The sequence below is a fragment of the Vombatus ursinus genome, unplaced genomic scaffold (assembly GCF_900497805.2).
Source record: "Vombatus ursinus unplaced genomic scaffold, bare-nosed wombat genome assembly UNPS02014794.1, whole genome shotgun sequence".
In the NCBI taxonomy this organism is placed as follows: Eukaryota; Metazoa; Chordata; class Mammalia; order Diprotodontia; family Vombatidae; genus Vombatus; species Vombatus ursinus.
In genome coordinates, this window is record NW_020954572.1 from 14,141,008 (window position 1) to 14,155,107 (window position 14,100).

Consider the following 14,100-nt stretch of genomic DNA (forward strand, 5'->3'; position numbering starts at 1 on the left):
AACCCAAGATTTGGGTTTTTACTCACATTGTTCTGGTTCATAAATTCCACATTCCTGCCAAGAAAGTTTTTAGCTACTTACCATCCTCTCTTCTCATTTTCCTCACACACCCCCCCCCCAACTCTTTTTGGCCTTTGCATATTCTCTCCCCTCTTTCTGCCAACCTATTTCTGCCTGTTGAAATCATTCCCTTAATTCAAGGCTCAACTGAGCACCTGTCCTCCACGACTCCTTCAGCTCAATCGAATTACCAAATGATCCTCCAGTTTTGCAAAGAATTGTCTCAAACTATTCTGTCACAGATTATGTATCAAGAGTTAGGTTCTATCTCACACCCATAAGACTGACAAAGTTGATAGAAAAGGGGAAACGGCAAATGCTGGAGGGGCTGTGAAAAAATAAGCACATTACTTAATTGCCAGTGGAGCTATGAACTGGTCCACTCATTCAGCAAAAATAATTTGGAAGTATGCCCCTAAAAGCTACTAGAGTGAGTATAACCTTTGACCCATGACACTACTACTTCGTCTACATACCCAAGAGATAAAAGAAAGAAGAAAAGTCAGCCCTTTTAAACAAAAAAATTATAAAATACATTTTTTTGCACAAATATTTACAAAAAATATTCTTTTGTGGTGGTAAGGGATTGGAAATTGAGGGGGTAAACAAATTTGGGTATATGTCTGTGATGGAATTCTTTTCTGTTATAAGAAATGATGAAGGGGATGTTTTCAGAAAAAAATGGGAAGACTTTTATGAACTAATGTAGTAGGAAGTGAGCAGAACTAGAAGTGTGATTTTTGCAATAACAGCAATATTGTAAAGACAAATAACTTTGAAAGACTGAGGAATTCTGATCAAAAAAAGATTAATCACAATTCCAGGTGTCTCAAAATGAAACGTTACCTACCTCCTAATAGAGAGGTGATAGACTTTGAGACACACATATATGTACATGTATGAGTATATAATATGTATATACTATGTATATATAGTTGTGTACCATGCATGTATATGTATATATACACACACAAATATATACATGCATTTATATATGTATTATATATACATATACATGTATATCAAACATGGTCAATGGGGGAATTTATTGTTTGTAATAGTTTTTTCTTCCTTGCTTTCTCAATTTACATGGGTCTGAGGAGAATGCAGATCTTAAAGTAAAATAAATTTTTAAAAAATGTTTTTAAGAGTTTTCATTATTATAGGAATTTAAGATTTAAGAAGAGCTCTGCTCACAGTGTTATTACAGGATTGGTGTGATAAATACTATTATGTCTGTTTCACAAATGAAGAATCTAAAGAGATAGTCAGAATTGTTACATATATAGACAGATCTGGGATTTGAAATTCTAGGTATCTTCTCTGATGATTGTTCCCTAGGCAGAAACCACAGAGCTCTATAGAGGAAGACCTTAATAAATGTTTGTTGAATACTTATCTTTCTCTAGTGCCCAAAGGGAGCTTATTATTCTGCTCTTACAAATGCAGAATTTCCATCTTGTACAAAGAGAATTAGATGTGATTATGAGATTGAATCAGTATAGTTCTTCAAAGAAGGTAAGGTGTCAAATGCTTCAGAGAGGTCAAAAAGGAGGATTGAGAAAAGGTCTTTGGATTTAAGAATTAAGTGGTCATTGGAGAGAATAATTTGAAAAGAATAATTTCAGTTGAATGATGATGTTGGAAGCCAGATTATGAAAGACTGAGTAGTGAGTGAGAAGAGAGTAAGAGGAGGCCACAAGAGTAGACAGCTTTTTTTCTAGCTTTTTGTCTGTGAGGAGAAGAGATATATGATGTTAGTTTGAGGGGATGGTAGAGTCAAGTTTTTTTTTTTTTAATGGTCCAAAAGACCTAGGCATGTTTATAGGCAACAGGAAAGGAGCCAATAGAAAGGGAGAGATTAAAGAACAGAAGATGGGAGGTGATAGTGGGGCTAATTTGCCAGAGGATATGGGGAGAAAATGGGATGGAGAGCATGAAAAAAAGAATGGAAGAAATAGAAATAAAAATTTTTTTGCCAAAACAAAAAAGGCCTAGGGTAAAGTCAAAAGACAGAAAAAGTTAAAACTATGTAAGAAATCTATTGTCAAAAACAACTATCCTAGAAAACAGGGCAAAGCATAATAATCTAGGAATCATGAAAAATCGTGAAAATCCCATAAAAACACAATAAAATAGAAAACTTGAATGATGTCAAAAAAATTATCCCTCCTCAAATGTTAGAACCAGATTATTAACAAAATCCATAGATTGTAACTGATATAAATCTAAGTTACAACTCAACTAGAAACATGGTAGTCAAAATCCATAACAAAAAAAAAAAGGTATTGCAAGTGGTTAGGGAGATATGTTCTATAAAACCCTAATGGGAATTACATAGGACTACACATAGGTTACCAGGTAAAAAAGAAAAGATTGGAACACATTATGTTGAAAGGAAAAGAAAAATGACTTGTAACAAGAATAATTTATCCAGTGAAGTGGAGCATAATTCTACATGAAAAAAGAAGGACTTTTCATGAAATTTATATTTCCGAACTATGTTAATGAGAAGTTTTGAGTTAGGCAGAGATTTTATAAGGTAAAAACAATGAAGAAATATATATGGACAAACATGTTTCTGGTGATGCAATGTAAGCTCCTTAAGGGCAGCTACTATTTCATCTTTTTATCTCTGGCAGCTAACACAGTGCTTGGCATATAAAATGCACTTACATAATGCTTAGTGATTAACTGTGGGGGAAAGAACTTTAAAACACAAACAATTTGAACCACTCAAAGGGCTTAATAGAGATCAAGTGTTTACATCCTAATAGGAGAAGAAGAGACTAAAATAGTCCTTCAAAATTCCAAGGATTTCTAAGAGTCAATGAGAGAACAAAAAGAGAAACAATTGGTTTGAGTGTTTGGAAAAAAAAAAGATGCTTCTATACAGAAGAAAAGCTCTAAGGAAAGAGAGAGGAGCAAGATGGAGGAACTTACTATTTCATAAAATTGAGCTGTTGCATGAGAATATTATTCAAATACAGAATAGAGTATAAAGAAATAAAGAATCACATTGGCCTCACTCTTATCTGGGCCAGGCAAGGGAAGTTTATAATTTTTAAAGTAAATTTTATATATGTCTCCATTCATATGTTAGCAATATAAATCATATATGTATAAAATTTAATGTAAATCTATATTTCATATAAATATAAATTGTGTGTGTGTGTGTGTGTGTGTGTATGTGTATATGGAGACTGCTGTATAGAGCACTAGGCCTGGAATCAGGAAAACCTGAGTTCAAATCTGGCCTCAGATACTTATTAGCTGTGTGACCCTGAGCAAGTCACTTAACTCTGCTTGCCTTAATTCACTGGAGAAGGAAACGGCAAACCACTCTAGCATCATTTGCCAAAAAAATCCTATGAACAGTATTGGGGTGCTGTGGTCCCTGGGGTCACAAAGAGTCAGAACCAACTTAACAACTGTGTGTGTGTGTGTGTGTGTGTGTGTGTGTGTGTGTGTATCACAGAAATACAAACAATAATGCTCACATCAGGTAGGTCCTATTGGATCACTGGATGAGATGAAAACTTCAAGTACTGAGATGATAGTTTTCACTCACCCTCCAATCAGACAATCTCAGGCCCAGGGAAACTGAGGCCTAGAGAAGTTAAATGGCTTTTCTAAAGTCATATTCCACTTTTCATCCTAGAAAAGTTACAATCTATATTGTACTCCTATAGAATTATAGTTTGGCATGATTATTTTTATGACTCCTATTCATTTATATAACTTGTCTTACACATTTCATCTTTTTCCTTAGATTGTTATCTGTATTTTTTCTTAACTCTCCAAAATGCCTGTGGAGCTATGTGCAAAGTTCTTTGCACACAAAGCTTTGTATCTACTCTGTTATAATTAATAAATGACTATTTTTACCATAAGCCATATAACCCCGTCTCCTCCACCCAGCATCATTACAGCAGCAGCCATTCATTCTGCTCTCCATTTTCCACCATAAAGAGACTTAGACCCACTGAACTAGAATTATTTTGGTCATTAGACGAGTGTCCTGGGTTCCATAAAACTGGTGACAACCAGAAAGGATGATAGATAGAAAAGTATATGGTCTTGCTAGTTGTGAGGAATGATAGACAAAAATGCAATGCCCTTAAAAGGGTATCACTAATAGGAACAGATTTGATTTGAAAATTTATGGCAAAAAATGTTGCTCTGCAAGGAAATCTTGGTCATGATGAATGCAATAAGGTCATACCCCTGTGCTAACCATGTTATTTCAGTCTGTCTGATCCCAGAATAAACAAAGGAGAACTGCTATAATTTACTGTTAGAAAACACTCTCCTTCCCAGTTAGAAAAGACCCAAAGATGAAATCCTACATAGTGAGGTCCGTAAAACTCACGGGAAGAAAGTAAACTTGAAGCATCGTCCCATGTCTTAACCGCCTTGGCTTTTTTATTCTGCAAACATAGCTGCAACAGCAACTTAAAAAGTCATTGGAGGCTGAGACTATTTGTCATGCTGTAAGTATACACTTATTACAGAGAAATCCTAACAGGTCAGACAACCCTTGGTTTTTCTTTGTTTCTGATCTCTTTGACCAAGAACTTCCACCAATATGGGAGTTAGTTGGATTAGGTTTGCTATGGTTGCAAGGCATTGCTTTGTGTATCTGGATTAACATTAGATGTCAAGAACTCAAAGCCAGTGATCTCTAAAATCTCTTGATTACTTCTATTAGTAAAAAAGAAATCTAGTTACTCATACTATATATATAATATATATGTATACATATATACATGCACATACCTATGTACATATTTATAAATCTTACCTATATGTGTGTGTACTACTGAACTAATATAAAAATACAGAAAATAAGTTAAAAATAATTACAGATGAAATAAACAGTATTTTTAAAATTAATATATAAATATATTTTTGGTCTTAGTAAAAATATTACTCATAAGGTATTCTCCAAAATGCAGAATTGCCCCTCCAAGGGACACTTGTGGAGCCACAAAGTGATCTGAGAGGCAGGGCATGGTCTTGCTGAGTAGGGAATCAGTTTTCCCTATAGCCTTGAAAGCTCTTCACAAGCTGGCCCCCTTCTGTCTTTCAATCCTTTTTATGGATTTCTCAGTTCCATACACTCTACTCTCCTGCCATGCTGGCACATACTTACTATTCCTCATCTATAATGCTCCATCTTGTACCTCCATGACTACAATGCCCTGGCTTCCATCAAAGTTCAAGTGCCTCCTTCTGCAGAGGGGCTTTCTCTCTCCAGCTACATCTTTCCATTTACTTTGTACATTTATTGCATATATCTATTTATATACATATTACCTCCCTTGTTATAATATAAGCTTCATAAGGGCAGGAATGATTTTTGCTTTTTATTTGTGTCACCATCACTTTAATATCTATCCCTTGGATTTGAAGTGGAAACATTTGCACTTTTCAAAAAAAAAAGTAGCAGGAAAATGTCTCTCAAAAAAAATTCCCACAACATAAATTGCTATTTAAAAGTCAGATTCATGGCCTGCATATCAATCTGTATGAAAAAATAAAATTCTTTTGTCTTACAAACTCATCACCAAGTAAGACAAACTGGCCTTCATAGCAAAAAAATACAAATAATAAACCTTTAAAGACAGGCTTTTCATCCACATGCCAGTAGTGAATGCCACCATCTTTATCAATTAGTATTTATTTGATCCATGCACTGTATTGGTTATTATTACTAAAGAACGCATCCAACCAAATACTATTGCCTTTGATTATATTATTTTCTTTAGTTACATCACTATAGACATGTAACTTCTAAAAAGTAAGCTTTTGAGCTTAATGTCATTCCTATGTGAGATTCATCTTATTTCATAGTCTGGAGATATGTGTTTTATGGTTCAATTCAATACAATTTTGCAAATGTTTATTAAAAACGTCTACTCTGTTCAAAGCGCTGTAGTAAGGATACAAAAATGAAAATATCACCGAAGAGTTTATAGTTCAATGGTGAGAGAAGGATGGGGGCGGGGTAGTGGCAGATGATAAATAAAACCAAGCCTAATACTGAGTAGAATGTAACAGAGGCAAGAAAATGTGTCATAAGAAAATATGAAGAGGAAGAGATCATTGGCATCTGGGGAAATTAGAGACAGCTTCATGGAAGAAGTGGCAACTGAGTTAGGCCTTAAAAAAGCCAAAAAATGTCAACATGCAGAGATATGGGTAGAGATGAAAATAAGGGAGAGAACCTATGTGAAGGTATGGAGGAGCAGAGAGTGGGGCAGGATTGGGAAGCAGCCAGTTGCCTGATCTGTCCAAGCTGCAGAGTGAGTAAAAGAAAGTAGTGGGAAATCAGGCTATAAAGATAATCGAACTTTTGAAGCATCTTAAATGCCAGACTGAAGACTTGTATTTTATCTACTATGGTGGATGACTGGGCATCTTTAAGCAGGAATGTGATATGTTCAGAACCTCATAAAAGGAAAATTATTTTAGCAACAACATGAAGGATAGATTGTAGAGAAAAGAGAGGTTGGAGGTGGGAGAGTCAGTTAGGAAGATACTGTGAATTCTAGACTGGAGTTGATGAGGGCCTGGACTTCGAAAGCTCCTATATTATTGGGTAGGGAATGCTGCAATAAGTGATACTATGGAAGTAGAACAGAAAAAAGTCACATGGCTAATAAGTCACATGGCTCATAAGTCACATGGCTCATAAGTACCAGAGATAAGATCTGAACTCAGGGTCTTCCTGACTCCATGTCTAGTGCTCTATCCACTTACATTTTCTAGCTGCCTAAGATTATATGTACCCAACAATCAAACAGTTATGGGGAAAAAGGAAAAATGGGCACCTAAGGGAAATACTTTCCATTATCTTGTTCTATAATACTTTTCAACCTGGATCATTTTTAGAACAAAGTTTATGTCCTTAAAATGTTTATTTTTGATCCAGACCCTATGGTTTTAACAGTGTATTCCAAGTACTAAATCAGACCAGGAAATGATGATTCACTTAGATTCTTAGATTTGCCTAAGGACACTGAGAGGTTAAGTGATTTGCCCAGGGTCATATCCTCAATGTGCCACAGAAGCAGAAGTTGAACTCATGTCTTCCAAGTTCTGAGGCTGGCTTTCTGGCTACTGTGGCATGATGCCTCTCTTCAGATGTTACTAGATCATGTGTGTGAACATGTGTATGTACATACACACACCCACATGCATTTTCTATGGAATGAATTTTCAACACATTTCTCCTTGCTACTTAGAAGCATTTAGAACAGCTCTCTGGAGCCAAAAAGCTGGGTCAGTGCATGAGCTACCCAAGTTGCATATAAACCAAATCTCAGATGCCTGTATGGATGTCAAGCTCTTGGTGTGGCATGTCTAAAAATGCATCCATATCATATGGGGCACCATTAGAAATTGTCCTGCCAAGAAGTAAATTCTATCAGAGAATGACAGGTTCTTACCCCAACCCCCTCTTTTTTTTAAATTGAAAGACTAGTTCAATTATTTATTAGCACTTCCTTAGAGTACAGTGTCAGCACAGACAATATTTGAAATTAATATACTATTTGATTAGACTGATTGATTGTTCTTACAGCTGAGGATTTTAACATTCATTAACCAAGCTAACCAGTCATTAGTGCTTCCTTTATCAGCAAGCAAAGAATAAACAGAAATTCTAATAGAAATTCATCACAGAGAATGTACTCCATACCTAAGCAAGTGTTATGACTGCCAGTGTATTAGATTAACTGCTATAATATTGACAGCATGAAAGATTTCTGTTATAAAATTTAAAAATATCCTTTAATTAATGTTTACTTTGCAACTGGACTCTTTTACACTTAAGTAGGCTATACAGATAATCTCTTACATATCCAGTATAATAAAGTGCTAATGGATATTTTATACCTAATATGTTTGTGTGTGATCCTTTAACTATCAGTTTGAAGAAGGATCGAGGACTTCTTATGCTTCAGACAAATCTTTTTTCCCCCACTACTAAGGAATTAAAACATTGTGACCTGTTTTTTCCCCCCAGCCAAACTGTTGAAAGAATTTCTGATTCATAATGTAAAATACTTATAATGGAGCTTACAATGAATGAAGGAATAGATGAATAGAATGAACAAAAAAGCATTTATTAAGTGCTTACTGGGCAGCTAGGTGGTGCAGTAGATAGAACACCAGCTCTGGATTCAGGAGGAGCTGAGTTCCAATCCAGCCTCAGACATTTACTAGCTGGATGACCCTGAGCAAGTCACTTAATCCTGGTTGCCTAAATTTCCTCATCTGTAAAAGGTAAGAGAAAGGTAATGGCAAACTACTCCAATATCTTTGCCAAGAAAACCTCAAATGGGGTCATGTAGAGTCAGACGTGAATGAAATGAATCAACAACAACAACAAAAGTGCTTACTGCATGCAAAGCACTTTGCTAAGAATCATGGATACAAATAGAAAGGCATGAAAATTCCTGTTCTCAGAGAGTCGTATTCTAATGGGAGAGACAACACATATGGGGGGGGGGGGGTTTCAGCTGCAAGTCAAATGGAAAGGTCCTATAGTAGCTAGGATACAGAAGCAAAGCAGGTGGTAAAGCATCTTCTATAGTGTCATTTCTACTGATTAGATCAGATCCGTTTCTAATGTTGAACCATTTGAAGATGCCAATGACTTTGATTGGTGAGAATCTTCTCTTCTGAATTTTTAGTAATTTTCACTACTCAGCAGGCAATTGTCTGGTTGCATCTCCATAATAGTTGATTTCCTGCATGATGGTGGCAGGTGCTAGGCTAGAGATAGGGCTAATGGTCTTGGGGTGGGGTGGTGGGGTGTATGCTGCCTCTTGTCTCTCCCTCAAGATCTCTCATTGTTTCAGGTAAGAGGTCTGGCCTGACAACTGGGTAGCAGCTGCTCAGAAGCTGGTAAAGATGCCTGACCTCTCCTCCACTGGGGTTACTCATCTGGATTATTGTAAGGGCAAGGCTCCCTCTGTGCCAGTGCTAGTCCTAGGGCTTTTCTGTGCCCTTTGGTAGGAGTTGGCCAGCCATTTGTGGTGGTGGTAGAGAGGTTGTTGGTACGTTCTCCACAGGGGATGCTCCCTTTGATGATGGCCCAAGGGCCAGGCTAGAGCCAAGGTCGTAGAGTATGCTGCTCTTCTTTGACCTCAATGTCATGGGCTATTTCCATCAGGGGCTGAGGAGAGGTGGTGGTCAATGTGATGGGGCTCTTGACTGTGTGATCCTGGTCAAGTCACTTAACCTCTGAGTAATACTCAGGCAATTCTATCAAGTTTCAGAGCAGTCATTGATCCTTATGGGGGAAGAGGAAAACCCTCATCAGAAGCTCCCTATACTGATGAAATCACGAATTAGATAAAAAAAAATAATTTACCTGGCATGTGCTCAATGTTCCTTTACTACTATGGGATAAGAAGCTGGCTCCAAGAAAGGATAGGACACTCTTCATAGATTCCCCCACTGTCCTCTACAGAAGTGCTGCTCATAAGCACCAATACGCCAACAAGGTCCCATTTAGTAATAAAAGTGGGGACAAGGTTTTTAGAGCTGCCTGTGCACACATCTACGTATGATCCTATGCCCATATGCATCTCTTACTCATCTGCTTGGATGTTTTCTGGAAGTAAGCTTGTTTCAAGTGGAAATCTTTTGCAAAGTAATTTGGTATAAATGAAATAGTTCCTGAAGACCTAGGTTTGAAATTCTTCTCCTTTCCCCACAATACACGTTTGACCTGAGGCAAGTCAATGTCTAAGCCTCAGTTTTCTCATCTGCAAATTGATGATAATAATATCACCTACCCCATGGAGTTGGTGTCATGCTCAAATGAGGTAATGAATATAACATGCTTTGCAAATATATTTTGTGAATATAAGCACTATACCATCCCAAAAATCTTTGTGTAGTTTTAAGCAATTAAAATTAATAACTTTAAGCTATTAAAGCGTAAAACTGCACCAAGACTTTTGGGGTACCCTTGTATAAGTGTCATTTATTATTATCTAAGGGAAAAGAGTTGGGAGTGCCTTTTCCCAACTATGGCTGCAGAAAAGCAGATATTTTCTGTCAGTCTTCACAACAACCCTGTGAAGTAGGTGCCATTATGATCCTCATTTTATAATTGCAGAAACTGAAGCAGACAGAGGGTAAGTGACTTGCCCAGGGTCACACAGCTAGTAAGCATCTGAGGTTAGATTTGAAGTCAGGTCTTCATGCCTCCAGACCCAGTGAATTCACTATGCTGCCTTTCTGCACTAGAGGAAGCATTTATTAAGCGTTTAGTGTGCACCAGGCACCATGGTAAGTGCTGGGGTTATGTATACAAGCAAGCTAGATGGTCTTTGTCTTGGAGGAGTTTACATTCTAATGGAGGAGCTGAAAATGGGTGTGGGGATGAGAGTATACTCCCACAGTGGCACGGTATGGAGATGCCTAGGAAGCGGCACTAGACACCGGATTTTGGGCGTAGCATGAAAATAAACATGAGACCACATTTGCCTTGACTTTTAACATCATGTTCATGGTGCATTTTTCCTGGAAAGAAGAATCTGGTATTAACCCACTAAGAAAATAAACAGAGATTTTTACTTTTTTTCTTTTTTTTTTCTCTTTTGCTTCTTGTAGGAGGTTTTGAATGTGATTGACCATGGCCTGATGGATCTAAATGGGACAAGCGAAGATGCCCTAGAATGGGATGAAACTGACATAAGTAATAAATTAATCAGTTTAAATGAAGAATCCAGTGATCTTGATCCAGAACACACACATGCACACACCATGCCCAACTTGAAACCTGAGCTCGAGGATGCAGGCAGTGAGGACCAAAGTTATGAGGAATGTGCTAGTGACCAAGGAGGGTCTCACTATGGCTCTAGCCCACATATCTACCAAGTTTATAGCCTCCACAATGTTGAGCTTTATGAAGAAAACCACATGCCATTTCTGAAAACCAGCCCCAACCTCCCCAAAATAACCCAGCCTAAAGTTTTAACAAAAAGTCTTAGTAAAGACTCTTCATTTTCATCTACCAAATCTTTGCCAGACCTTGTAGGTGGGACTGCTTTGGTTAAGCCTTGCACATGCCATGGAAGAGACATGAGCCAACATTCTGGGAGCGAGAGTGGCATCGTCAGTGAAGGGGATACAGAGACCACCACCAACTCTGAAATGTGCCTGCTGAATGATGTGGATGGACCCCCGAGTAACCCTGAAACTGAACACTCAGGTCCTCACATGAGTGATGTAGTTAACATATTAAAACAAAAAATTAAAGACAAGGAGGAAGACATTAAGCCTCCAAATAGTTCTCAGTCACCCGTATCACCAATGTGTTTTGTAAATGGAAAAGATGGAGATTTAAACAGTGTTACCAAGCATACCCCTGATTGTTTGGAAGAAGAATTACAAGGAAAACATGATGTGTTTACATTTTATGATTACTCATACCTCCAAGGCTCAAAACTCAAATTACCAATGGTAATGAAACAATCACAGAGTGAAAAAGCACATGTGGAGGACCCATTGCTTCATGGTTTTTATTTTGATAAAAAACCCTGCAAATCTAAACATCAGGCTACAGAGTTACATCCAGATGCAGCTCCCCACGAATGTATTTTGGCAAGTGTGCCCCATGAAATGGATCCCAATTCCAGTAAAAGTGGCAATGGAGAGAAGACACTGCCTGGCATGCAAAATGCCAAGCAACTCCCTCTACTTTCACAAAGCTCTTCCTTGGAGTCCCTTTCACCAGGAAGTGACTTATTTGGATCAGGCATCTTGAAAAATGGTGATGGCCTTCAACGGAGCGCATCATTGGAAAGCTGGTTAACGTCATATAAAAGCAACGAAGATCTTTTTAGCCGCCACAGCTCAGAGGACATCAGTGTAAGCAGTGGCTCAGTTGGTGAGCTAAGCAAAAGAACTTTAGATCTCCTGAATCGACTGGAGAATATCCAGAGCCCCTCAGAACAAAAGATAAAGCGTAGTGTTTCTGACATCACACTCCAAAGCAGTTCCCAAAAGATGTCCTTCACTGGCCAACTGGACATAGCATCCTCTATTAATGAAGACTCAGCCGCCTCTCTCACTGAACTTAGTAGCAGTGATGAGCTCTCTCTTTGTTCAGAGGATATCGTATTGCACAGGAACAAAATCCCACAGGATTCAAATGCATCCTTCAGGAAACGTCTTACTCACTCAGTGGCAGATGAGAGTGACGTCAACGTCAGTATGATTGTTAACGTCTCCTGCACCTCTGCTTGCACAGATGATGAAGACGACAGTGATCTACTCTCCAGCTCTACTCTAACTTTGACTGAAGAAGAGTTATGTGTCAAAGATGAAGATGACTCCAGTATTGCAACTGACGAGGAGATTTATGAAGAATGCAATCTAATCTCAGGGCTGGATTACATCAAGAATGAACTGCAGACCTGGATTAGACCAAAGTTTTCACTGTCAAGAGAAAAGAGGAGATGTAATCTCAGTGATGAAATTCAGTGCAGCAAAGATAGAGGCAGCAGTGAGACATCAAATGCCACAGATGCACTGAACATTGAAGCCCTTTTGAATGGCTCCATAAGGCGGATGCCTGAAAATAATGGAAATGGTAAAAATTCATCTAAAGTGCATGAGTTTGGGACAAAGAGAGAAAATAAGAAGAATATTTCAAAAGTCAATAAAGATCCATTTGTGGATGACATGGAGAATGGCAATGTCGAAAGTATTCCAGAAAAACCAAAGGAAACACCAAATGGAATTTCAAAGATGTCAGAGGGTCTTGTTCCAATTGAAAATGAGGCTTTAGAGCGTGAGAGTTGCATGTGTGAAGCATTTACAGATAGCTCTGATGATTCAAATATGGATAGGAAGGAATATGTTCCTCCACCTTCCAGGAACCCTCCAAAGGAATGTCAAAACCACTTGCTCTCTGAAATTCAAAGTGCAGCTTCTATTCCTATTGACAAGTCTTGTCCAGAACATGCCACCAAAACCAGTGAAATCCATGAATCAGAACCTTCAGTACTGAGATCTTCATCTGACGATGCACCCAGAGCAGCTGAAAAGCCTACCGATCACTCCTCAGCATTGGAGCCCAGCAAAACAGAAGAAAATGTCACTATGGATGACAGAATTTCCTGTTGCAATTGTGAGTCAGATGCTTTACATAAGCAAGATATAGAAGATTGTTCAGTTCACAATTTTGTTAAGGAGATCATTGACATGGCTTCAACTGCCCTGAAGAATAAATCCCAACCTGAAAGTGAGGCAGCCACTCCCACATCATTAGCTCAGATCAAGGAAAAAGTATTAGAGCATTCTCACAGGCCTATCCAGCTCAGAAAAGGAGACTTTTATTCCTACCTATCCCTCTCATCTCATGACAGTGACTGTGGGGAGGTCACCAGCTACACAGAAGAGAAAAGCCACACTCTATTGCCACCTGACTTCCCTGAATCAGGCCTAGATGAAAAAGAGGATATTGAATGTTTCTTTGAGGCTTGTGTTGATGATGAGGAAGGTGAACAGCAATGCTATTTCTCCAGTGAGCCCCCAAAGGAAGCTGCTGGGCCAGAAAAAGAACCAATTTTCCTAGAAGGGACTAAAACCTCCTCTAACTACAGTGGGTTTTCTTTCTCCAGTGAGCGAACCGACACAGGCACTCTGAGTCCCACCCCCCAGAAAAGATCTGACATTGGAGAGGAAATGTGTAATGTGTTCAGTACTTCAAACAGCTGTGAGGCGAGCTCAGCCCTACCTGCTGCTCCAAGCAAGAGTGATGAAAAGAGTAGTTCTGGGAAGCCAGGTGGTTCTGAGATGCTGGAAGATGGTTGTGCTGCTTTAGTCAAAACTGTAGTTCCAGGCTTCCCATTGAAGGCAGAACAGTTGAAAGACCAGGCTGTATTGCATCCTAACAGTAAAACGTTAACCTGTGAAGAAAACCTACTGAACCTTCACAACGACCGGCATATAAATATGCACAGGTAGAATGTAATCCTCCCCGGGCACATAAATCATCTCATTGAAAGG

At 38.4% G+C, this 14,100-nt stretch overlaps 1 protein-coding gene across 1 annotated transcript in view; it reads left to right on the top strand.

Moving 5' to 3' along the window:
• AKAP6 (A-kinase anchoring protein 6) overlaps window positions 1-14,100 on the top strand; it is a 470,308-nt gene that overhangs the window by 448,570 nt on the left and 7,638 nt on the right. The window contains exon 13 of the mRNA XM_027870237.1: window positions 10,696-14,099. Within this exon, the coding sequence (XP_027726038.1) occupies window positions 10,696-14,058 (3,363 nt within the window). The 3' untranslated portion in view covers window positions 14,059-14,099. The remainder of the gene's footprint in view (window positions 1-10,695; window position 14,100) is intronic.